At 40.9% G+C, this 11,938-nt stretch overlaps 1 protein-coding gene across 1 annotated transcript; it reads right to left on the minus strand.

Moving 5' to 3' along the window:
- Window positions 1-814: 814 nt before the first annotated feature.
- On the minus strand, window positions 815-1,729 carry LOC127776912 (sphinganine C4-monooxygenase 1-like). The gene is made up of 2 exons (XM_052303475.1): window positions 1,502-1,729; window positions 815-1,408 (listed from the first exon to the last, which is right to left on the minus strand). The coding sequence occupies exons 1-2, from the start codon at window positions 1,727-1,729 to the stop codon at window positions 815-817; spliced, it is 822 nt and encodes a 273-aa protein (XP_052159435.1).
- Window positions 1,730-11,938: the final 10,209 nt, after the last annotated feature.

Here is an 11,938-nt window from a genome sequence, read left to right on the forward strand (position 1 = left end):
TAGTTTCATAAACTATAAAAGAGATGTAAATTTTGTAAAAATGTTACTATCACTTTGTCTGATGAAGAAATGACCAAAGTAAAAGTTATAGATCTTGATGAGTTACACAACTTTGTTGTTGATGACTTTTTCAACTGAAATCATTTACTGCTTCAAAATATTATTTGAAATTTAGAAATTCAAATTTTTAATAGATAAAACAAAGTCCCAAGAAAAAATGGTCAAAATAATGGCACTAAGAACACAATAATATGATAGAGCATGATTTTAGAAACATTTAGGAAAAAAAATCATCCAATTTAGTGTTCATATGAGTGAGACACACTGCTTGAAATTTTTCGTATTTTATTTTCTCATACGGCTACTTGAAACGCCCGCATGGAAAAATCGATTTTTCCATGCGGGCGTTTAAGTGAGCCGTATGCAAAAATGAGCGGACCTCTTAAGAGGCTCGTATGGGAAAATCGATTTTTCCATATGGGCGTCTTAAAGGAGCCGTCTGTGAAAATGCAGCTCGATTTTTTGCAGACGCCACTAGTTATGGTCCATTTGTAAAAATCAAGGGGTTTCGTAGAGAAAAATCACTTTTGTAGTAGTGTAATTTGAATAGTTGGAAGTATTGTAATACAGTACAATCATACTTTTTTTAATGAAGATGAAGTTTACATGGGTCCAAAATGCGTGTAACGAAAATAACCCTCTAATGAACGAATTATCAACTAATTTAAATTTGAGAAAAAAATTGAACATTGTTTTTGAAAAAGCTGTGGAGTCAGCTGGTGGCCCTTCACCGCGCACACGTACAGTTTAAGTTTCATTTCCCGCCGGCGCCTGCCGCTGCAGTCGCCGACGACGGCGACATGGCCACCGGCCGCACTTGGAGCCCTCCTCCAGGCCTCTCCTCGACCACGTAGGGCATATGCGTCCCGAACACCTTGTCCCACGTCACGAAGAACGGCTGCGAGAAGTTGTACCGGCCGCCGCGGCGCTGATGGTGCACGTCGTGGTAGGCGGCGGTGTTCCGGAACACGCGCTGGAGCGGGCTCGCCGCCGGCAGCCACAGGCCGCAGTGGTCGTCGACGCCCTTCGCCGTGCACAGCGAGAAGAAGACGACGGAGGCGCGCGGCGACATGCCGGAGGCGAGGAAGGCGACGGCGCCGCCGACGGTGTCGAGGAGGAGGCCCTCGGCGGGGTGGTTGTACTGCGCGCCGAACGCGTAGGGCGCCACGAGGCGGTGGTGCCACGAGTGGACGCGCCGGTACAGGAACCGGTTGGTGTGCATCCACCGGTGCCACGCGTACTGCCACCCGTCGAGCACCACCATGCCCACCGCGAACCGCGCCGCCACCGCCAGCCACGACGACGGCGACGCCGTCGTCGCCGTCGTCGTTCTCCTCTCGCCAGCGAGCTGCACCATGCAATGCGAGGACGTGTATGAACACAAGAGACGGAATTAAGCTAAGCATTGCTTGAAATGCCATGTGCAATGTCGTGGTCTGACCGTGAATGTGGCGGCGGCGACGGCGGCCTGGACGAGCTGCTGGAGGAGGACGCCCATGACGACGTCGCGCTTGGAGACCAAGTTCTTGGCATCCTCCTCCTCCTTGGAATGCAGCCGATACTTGTCCATGGAGATGGAGTGGCCGAGCGCCATGTACAAGCCAGAGTAGAGCCAGTACACCACGATGGGAACAACGATGGCCAACGCTTCATCCGACAAGGGATCCATGTGATCGAATCGTGCGTATGATGATACGTACTACGTAGCTGCTTCAATAACACACTATAGCTGGATTAATTACTGGAGTATGTGTGATCAATTTAGCTAGCTAGCTAGCTCGATGCCTCGATCTGTGTGCATGGAATTAACTAACGGGTGGACTATATATATATAGGTAGTCCTGTTGTCCTGATGTTTACATTTTGACGTGGGATGGTCAAGATTGTTAATAGTTAGACAACCTTGAACAAGTATCTGTATGAATCAGAGGTTATGTAAGAAGCTAGATCCGTATCCGTATTAATAATAGTCGTTCAATCTTGGCGTTCCATGGACGTATACGCGTGGAAATAACGTGTGTCCATAACAGTCGGGGATTGATTGTTTCCAAGAACTACCAGACAAGTTTTACTCTCCCGTTTGGCCGTTTCTCCAATCATTTTGCAGTCCATTTTTGGTTAATTTGGTCGACATAAACAGCTCTATACACGAGTCATTAATCTAGCTGGGAAAAGAGTTCTATAGTTCGGCCATTTCATTGTAAAGAAACGTGAGTCATAAAATGTGTATCATATATAATCCCTTAAAATATCTCGGCGGTAAGAATCATAATCCCTTCCGCCCCTCCGCTTTCTCTCTCCCCCAATCAGCGGTGACATCCCTCTCCCCCTCCCCTTCCTGTCTCGATAGCATGGTGCATCAGCTGTACGTTTCGTGGCACGGAGCGACGACGGTGAGGGTATAGCACGAAAGTTGTTTGCTTGGCACGGCGCAACGACAGCGGGGATATGGCACGACAACGGCGGGGGCACGACCGAAGCTGTTTCGTCGGGGCGGTGCAGCGACGGCAGGGGTACAGTGTGGTGACAACGATGACGGTGTGGCAACAACCTTCCCTCCCCATCTTCCTCTCCCTATCGGCCTCAGCAGCAAGGAAATGGGCTCGAGGACGACGACGGTGGATCCAGGAGGATGATGGCAGTGATGGTACGTTGTTGGCGAGTTCGGTTCGATTCGAGCCAGCTTTATTTTTTTCTTCTCGTGCAAAGCTAAAGATGTCGGTTCTATTTTCCTCATAGGTGTTGGTTGCTGGTATTGGTACCGATAAATTGGTACCGGATGAACGATCCTTTACGAACCGGCACATATGGCATCTTCTGTAGTAGTGTTAGGATGTTAGGTGCCTTCTGATATAGTCCATTCATCTTCTTTAAAATTCATGCGGTTTTTAATAAGGGGTATTAAAGCACATCTTACGTAGTAAAACTATTTTTATTCGGCGAATAGTAGGAGTACACACGTACACAGGATAATCTTTTTCTTGGCTTTTTTGCCCAGCGAACAGTACTATGTATTTATACGTACATGGGACATTTTTTTTCCCGGTTTGTTAAGTGTTATTTTCCTAATAGATATGATCTAATGGTATAAAAAAATGGTCTATCGATTTAAAGTGAAAATCAAGGGTCGAATGTTTTGTATTTTTCTCGGAATATTTAGGATCTCCTATTATAATTACATAATTTTTATACTAAAATGAATGATTAAATATATGCTCAAATATCAATAGCATAAAAAATCTTAGGTGAGACAAATGTATTGTAGGGTATTCAAGATAAAACTAAATAAAGAAAAGGTTAAATGGAGAGTAAAAAAAGTGGGGCACATATACGTTACATGCATACGAACGGAATAAGAAAGGCGTATGTACACGCGGGTGAGATGAGAGGGAGGAATAACTTCTTTTTTATTATAACCTAATGGTCTAAAATAATAGACCACCTATTTAAGTAAAAATCAAGGGCTAAATATTACCTCCATATGGTGGTATAGGAGCATTTTTAGAAGTCTCATGTGACGGCTAAAGAGCATTTCTAGGAATTTTAATGTTTTCTTAGTATATTATAGATAAGTATATTGAAAGTATGTGTTGTCGAATAGACAACTGCGTCACGTCGAAAAACGTGGTTCTCTCAACAGTGGATGGGAAATAAAAGAACAATTGTATTACTTTGACCAAATTTTTTGGGATCCCCCTATTACATGGCCCTAGGGGCTATTTATAGCCCCATTATAGGTTCCCACTATTAGGGTTTAGATTATACATGGGAATTTACATGGTTACGTTTATGATAGGGACATTATTGAGGGCACACTGTGTCCTTTACACACACGGGTCCCTACTGGGCTTAAATGGCTCGGCCCATATATCTGGCGAAATCCCTTGAGGACGTAGCGGCCCACTAGGCCTCCCGGCAACGAGGTTCGGTACTTTAGCGAAACTCGTGCCGGGTGTGCCCAGGCTTTCGCCGCATCATCTTCGTCCGTGCAGCCTTCTGGCAAGGACTCCACTCGGCGAAGCTAGTGTAACCCAAGCCATGGCATTCGCCCATATGGCTTTATTCTCAACCTTCGCTGCCTGCCTTCGGAGTGAGCTTGTTGCCTGAGTTTTCGGTTTCGGCAGGTTCGGCTGAAGGCCCTCCGTGGTAAGCCTCCAACAGTATGGTTCAAACATACATATGAATTGAATTTATAATTTAAAAGCTACAATTGTTAAAAGATTGTCTACTCCCTTCGTCCCAAAATATAAGCATCTTGGACTCTGACACGGTCTCTGAGATGCTATTTTGACCAACAATATCTATAAAAATAAGATGTTTTAATTACAAAGAGTTTCATATTATGATAGTTTGTTTAATGATAAATCTACTGACATCAATTTTACATGGTTAATATTTTTTTTGTTATTAACAGTCAAACTTAAAAATATTTAACCTGTCATTATGCTAAAAATGCTTATATTTTGAGACGGATGGAGTATTTATTTGTAAAACCCACCAAGGTCATGCAGCCCTTGAAGTGCACAATGAGCTGAGCTCACTCTAACCGAGTTGAAAATAAGTTGGGATTAGATATCTTTTTGGCTACCATACATAAAAAGTGAGAGTTCGTTAGAAAAAGGAAAAAAAACAGAGAGATAAAAGGAAAGGGAGGTTGGGTGTAGATCGTACGTGGGTGTACACACGTACACGGCAAAACAAACCATTGGAAATTGGGATTCGTTTTTAATTTATAGATAGACTAGTAATATGTCCGTGCTAAACGCTACGGTGTAACTCTATTTGTCTTTAATAATTTTTAAAATTTTCATGTTAGCAAAAAAATATTACTATATGAACTATACATTTGAGCTTTAATTCAATTTACTTCGTACATTAAATATATTTAATATAAAGTATAATAATATGATATACCAATTGATGCAGATATATAATGCATATATCTGTGCCCCATGTCATAATGCATAATAATATTATATTAAAGATATATGATAATGCGCATATCTGTGTCTTAAGTCATAATGCATAATAATATGATATATAATGCATATATCCGTGACACGCAAAATAATTTACAATGGCGTTGATATCAATATTTATTCATCTCACAAGCGTCATTTCTGTATGTGGTGTGCGTGTGTGTATATATCTGCGTCATTATAATGCACCACCAGTGGGTGATATTTTTTTATATAATATAGTGCATTTTCATATTATAATTATTTTTCTATTACATGCCCATGCTAATGCTATGGGGTGACATTTGATAACTCAAATTGAAAAAGATATAACATCATAGTGACTTGTGCTCCTTCCTGTGAGGTGCACTTCTTTTTTAGGCTTTGCCAAAATCTTTATCGTTTTTCTTGGCACCCCTCTTGATAATGCAACATAAAGTTGCCCATGCGAGAATACAGGCTCTGGAAGATAGATACCGATATTCGGGATGTTTTGTCCCTGTGATTTATTAATTGTCATTGCGAAACTTAGACGTATTAAAAATTGCTTTCTCTTAAACTTGAAAGAAAGGGAAATATCATCTGAAGGAGACAGAGGGATCCTTGGTATGAACACCCTTTTTCGTGCATGATGTCCACCAACGATTTCAGCATCAATTGCATTGTCTTGGAATGCCCTGTTCATTAATCTTGTTCCATTGCATAATCCATTGTTAGGATCAAGGTTGCGGAGGAGAATAGCATGGCAGTTGACCTTAACTTTCAGCTCATGTGGAGAGAGGCCATTTGGAGTTATCATGTTAAGAAAGTCCAAAGGGTAGTTATTTTGGGAATCATCATCGATAGAATCAAAGCTATGGTAAATCTTTTCCTCGCCAGGAAACCTGTCGATCATCTTCCTGTTCAGCTTATCCACGAAATCATTTTCTGTTGAGAGAATGGCCCGTGTGCTCATATATTCCGCGGAGGTTGTATATCTCTCATCATTGAGTGAGGGGAACACATATTCACATATTCAATCAGTGCGTGCACTGAATTTTCAATGTCTGCATAACCAATGACAATTTCATCAGGCAGACGGACATAATCATCTTCGATCGTGTTTTCCGTCCCGTTAACACCGCTGATATCAGCACGATATGACTCGTATTGACCTCGGTTCATTGATTAATTGTAGTTGGGTCTATAAAATTTCGCTGAGTTTTCACATTGAACATATGGGGACCTATACTAACATATAACCTTGTGGTCACCATTGTACAAGAAGAGACAAGACACTGCATGCATTTAAAAACACACACAAATTAGCTCATGTAAAGATGAAACATTTACACAGTATCATTCACTGTACACTAATCCTATCTTACTATAAAGTTATCCCCAACTAACTCCTTAAGCTTAACATGCAAAGATGCCACATTATCATCCACTAACAAGATGGTACATCATCATCCACTAATAATCATCACATTTAAACATCAAGCAAACATGCTATATCTTTATAGTTTTTATAATTTAAGAGCTTTTCAAATACAAACATGTTAAATTATTATCCAACATAATTCACATAATGTTCCAATGTATATCTTTATTATATTTTATGATATCCTATAAACTTATATAGCTCATCCTCACTTAGTTAGTGCTTAAATGATTAATCTATGGTTCGAATTATATTTTTCAGTTTTTCCTCTAATTAAGTCATATCACATCAATTGTTTTTAGAATTTAGATGATTAATCTACAGTCCAAACTATCTCCCTACTTTTCTTCTTCCATAAAGTCATACCACCTTACCTTTTACGTTTGAATCACCATTCTGCATACTATTTAAATTTAAATTATCATAAATCACATTAATTTACTTAATCTGATGTTATTTAGCTATCTTACATATTATTTTTTTATTGTTATCATACTAAATTCTCGCAACAATGCGCGGGGTTTCACCTAGTAAATTAAAGAATTGTACCCTATAGCAAAGGAACAAAGTGGTTAAACTTGGGTTCATGGAGAATTTCCTTTAATCAACTGGAAGAAAATTAACACTCTTTGTGGCCGCAATGTTCATATTTTATAGCAAAATAAATTTCCATATTAATTCCAAGTGTGATTGAACCCAAATTCCCAAAAAGGACTTCTGTAGCATAACTGTTCATAAGAGGTACGGTGTTTCCTATAACCTGACACAAAGATCAAATTAAAATACACTTAGAAAAAGGATCAACACAAACATGAATAATGTGAGCAAGGTTGATATTTTCATTTTACCTTTCTCTTTGCATATAAGATCACAAAAGCTTCAACCATGCAGAAGTGGCTTTTTTAAATCGCAACACATTACACATGAGTTAATTGATATGACATCTACCATGTTAATTCACACACACCGCACGTGTTTTTCTAGAGGAAAGTACTTTTGTATTTTAATGAAAGCTAGGCTTGAATATATGCATTTGGCATGATATGAATTTATGTTCATACTTTTCATTCAGTAAGCCATTTTCCTGCTGCATTGTGCCCCGTACTGTTCAGTTTTTAGATATATCCATTAATTGTATATGAGAGACAACTAAAGGAATCAGTATATATATTTGGTATATATATATATATATATATATATATATATATATATATATATATATATATATATATATATATATATTTGTGCACGCTGCATTGCTAGTGGTCATAATAAACCACAAACCATGATAAAGACCATAATGAATACTTGCAATGGTTGGCGGTAGAAAATAGTACTGATTCATAAAGCATAACTTCAGCACTATAGGTTTCAATAGAGGCTGATTTATATCACGGAATAAATCAATTGGCAGAGTAAAAACCTTTGTTTTTTAAGGAGTAAAAATATTGGTAAACTGCTTTTACCTTCAATTCAGGTCATGAACCGAGGACATGGACTGGAAACAGCAGGATATGCGCACAGGAGGTTTCCAATCAGCGGGGTCACGCACAGTGGTCTGCTGAACTTCTGAAGAATCTGCTAAGACATCTATTTTCAGTTTTTTACTCAGAGGGTAGAGAATAATAATCTACAAAATGTCTGCTATTGTGATTAACCTTGCACCAATTAAATCATATCCTACTTAGATAGCTCACAAATTCTACTCGCTTAGCCGCTGCATCTCAAAACTAACATATAGCATTGCAAGAAAATAGGAGCACGTCCAGCTATTTAGTTGTGAGCAGGAATTCTCATTGTGTAACACTATATGACAATATATCTGAAAATCGAAATTTGGTTGAGTTTGCCCAAGTGTGCGATTATCTGGACAAAAGGGGGGAACAGGGATCAAAGGAGTGGAGCAGGCAGCGAATTGGGATCAAACCTGAGTGGAGCACTGGGTGTGGATGGAGCTTGTAGTTATCAAATCAATCCGGTAGGGCATGAGGGTCTCTACCGTTGGTGGAGAGGGATCCGGTAGGGCCGAAGGTGGGATCGTCACCGATGAACGGTGGGGGGGAAGGGAAGGGAAGGGGCGACGGCGGGGTGAGAAGTTTCGTCGGCAGTGGGGGGAAAGGGAAGGGGCGACGGCGGGGTGAGGAGATTTGTCGGCGGCAACATGCTGGAGATGGGGCAGTGCGAGAGAAAGAGGCGGGGAGAGGGATGTGCGTGTGGGATGAGGATGGAGAGGAGACGCGGATCTGGAAGGCGAGAAAGAGAGAGGGGGGGAGTGCGCAATTCAGGGAGGTGGAGGTGGGATTGATCTCGATCCTTCGATTTTACACTGGACGATCTGAACCGTTGAGTGATAAATGTAATAGTGTAGGAGTGAAAGATGAGTAAAATGAGTTGGTGCATTATAGGGTAGATATGATGGTTTAGGATATTGGACCCACTAATTTACTTAAAATCAAGGGAGTATGTTTTTTATTTTTACTAATTTATTGGAATGCCATGTGGTAATTTAGGAGCGTTCATAGGAAATTTAGGAGCGTTCATAGGAATGCCACGTGTCGATACGGGAGCGTTTATATAAAGTTTAATAGACTTTTAGTATATAATAATACATTTTGTAACTTTCCTTTGTGTGTTTGCTACATATGGCTCTGAAAATCATCAAATTTGTGTTTATTGAATGAATTGCCAACATCGTACTCAAAATTCTTTTGAATAATTTCACCTAGACTTAACTCTATAGATTTCCATATTTCACATGTGTGAAATAGGATTGCATTAATTGTAGGAGAGGAAGGAATTGTAGGAACGGTGCTTCCTTGTATGGTATATCCCCTTGTTAATTTGTTCCTACTTTGTCTACCAAATATAATATGAATCAGTTAGTTATTCAAAATCTCCAAAAAAAAAAATTGATACGATAGCAATATATTATATCACTAAATTTCAATTCCAAATTAATTAAACTTAATATACATATTTAGAAGAAAAACAAATTAAATTCTTTTTTTTCATATTCTGTTTTTTTTCAACTTGTACATATAAATCAAATTTAAAACTATCATTTTTACATTACAAAATGATCTACATTCTCAAGTTTTTATGATTTTTTTTATTATTTAGGTGGAAAATAAAGATTTAGAGAACATTTATGACTATTTTCTAACGGAACATTCAATTCTAGCGTCAAAAAATGCACTAATAACACTACTGGAGAAGATGTCTTTGGAGGGTCGGCCGATTTCCACAATAGTCCAGGTTCCAAAACGAACCGGGACTAAAGTGGCTTATTAGTCCCGGTTTATTACTTCAACGGAACGAAGGGATCTTTAGTCCCGGTTGGTAACAGCAACCGGGACTAAAGATCATCTTTAGTCCCGGTTCGCCCCTTGACAGGGCATGTCAGACCTCTGTCGGGGGGCTTGGGATATTTAGTCCCGGTTTGTATTACCAACCGGGACTAAAGATCATCTCTTTAGTCCCGGTTGGTAATACAAACCGGGACTAAAGTGATTTGTGATTTGACTAAAGTTGCATAGCTTTTATACCCCTTCTTTCTCCTCCAGCCCGAGCTATTGCTTCAAAATGGGGTTCATGCGTAGCTACAATTGTTGGACCTCTCACGGAGAGGTTGGGGTTGCAATGGAAGAAGATGAAGTAGAAGATGAGAACATTCCGGACTGGGCTTAGTATGGCGGATTTGAAGAAAACACAATGGATGGATGTTGAAGGGAATGAGGGTGCTGATGAACTTGGTCAAATATTACGGGACTTACAGGAGGACTGCGAAAGTGAAAAGGAGGTGCAGAAACTAGAGTGCATGTTAGCGGACCACAGAACAGCGTTGTACCCAGGTTGCGAGAAGGGATACAAAAAGTTGAGTACCATCCTAGAATTCTTGCAATGGAAGGATAAAAATGATGTGAGTGACAAGGCGTTCGGCGAGTTATTGAAACTCGTAAAGAACATTCTTCCGGAGGGGAACGAATTGCCCGAAAGTACATACGAAGCTAAGAAGACAGTCTGCCCTCTAGGTCTGGAAGTATAGAAGATACACGCGTGTCTGAACGACTGTATCCTGTATCGCGGAGAGTACGAAAACATGGAAGCATGCCCTGTTTGCAAAGCACTACGATACAAGATAAGACGAGATGATCCAGGTGAAGTTGACGGAGAGCCTTTGAAGAAGAGAATTCCTGCTAAGGTGATGTGGTATTTCCCTATAATACCAAGGCTGAAGCGGTTTTTCAGGAACAAATCACATGCTAGAATGATGCGGTGGCACGCAGAAGAACGTAAACAGGATGGGATGCTGAGACACCCCGCTGACGGGTCGCAGTGGCGAAATATCGACAGAACATTTAAAGACTTCAGCGAGGATGCACAAAACGTGAGGTTCGGTTTAAGCACGGATGGAATGAATCCGTTTGGAGAGATGAGCAGTGGCCATAGCACCTGGCCAGTCACCATGTGCATCTACAATCTTCCCCTTGGCTATGCATGAAGCGGAAGTACATCATGATGCCGATTATTATTCAAGGCCCGAAGCAACCTGGTAACGACATTGATGTGTACCTAAGACCATTGGTTGAAGAACTAAAAGTGCGGTGGAGGAAAGAGGGCGTCGCCGTGTGGGATGAGGACAAGCAGGAGCAATTTAACCTATGAGCGTTGCTATTCGTTACAATTAACGATTGGCCTGCACTTAGTAACCTATCCGGACAATCAAACAAGGGGTACAACGCTTGCACTCACTGTATGGATGAAACTGAAAGTACGTATCTGAAGCATTGCCGGAAGGTTGTGTACATGGGCCATCGTCGATTCCTTGCTGCAAACCACCCTGTACGGAAAAAAGGCAAGCACTTCAAACAGAAGGCAGACCATTGTACTAAACCTAAACATCGCAACGGGAAAGCAGTGTTCGAAATGGTGAAGGATTTGAAAGTAGTATTTGTAAAGGGGCCTGGCAGCCAACCTATAGAGAGCGAAGATGGTCACGCGGCGATGTGGAAGAAGAACTCTATTTTTTGGGAGCTACCCTATTGGGAGGTCTTGGACGTTCGCCACGCAATCGACGTGATGCACCTCACTAAGAACCTTTGCGTAAACCTGATGGGTTTCTTAGGTGTATATGGGAAGTCCAAAGATACACTCAAAGCACGCAATGATCTCAAGCATATGGAACAACACGAGGGCCTTCATCCGGAACCGAACGAGAAAGGAAGCCATTACTTGAGTCCGGCGAGCTACACCCTGAGCAAGGAAGAGAAGGAGAGTATGTTTCAATGCCTAGAGAGCATCAAGGTACCATCCGGATACTCCTCGAATGTAAAGAGAATAATAAGCACGAAGGATAAGAAGTTCACAAACCTAAAGTCTCATGACTGTCACGTGCTTATGACACAGCTGCTTCCTGTTATAATTCATGGTATCCTTCCTGATAATGTGCGGGCAACAATAACGAAGCTTTGTGCTTTCATGAACACAATTTCACAGA

Source organism: Oryza glaberrima, chromosome 6, assembly GCF_000147395.1.
Source record: "Oryza glaberrima chromosome 6, OglaRS2, whole genome shotgun sequence".
NCBI lineage: Eukaryota > Viridiplantae > Streptophyta > Magnoliopsida > Poales > Poaceae > Oryza > Oryza glaberrima.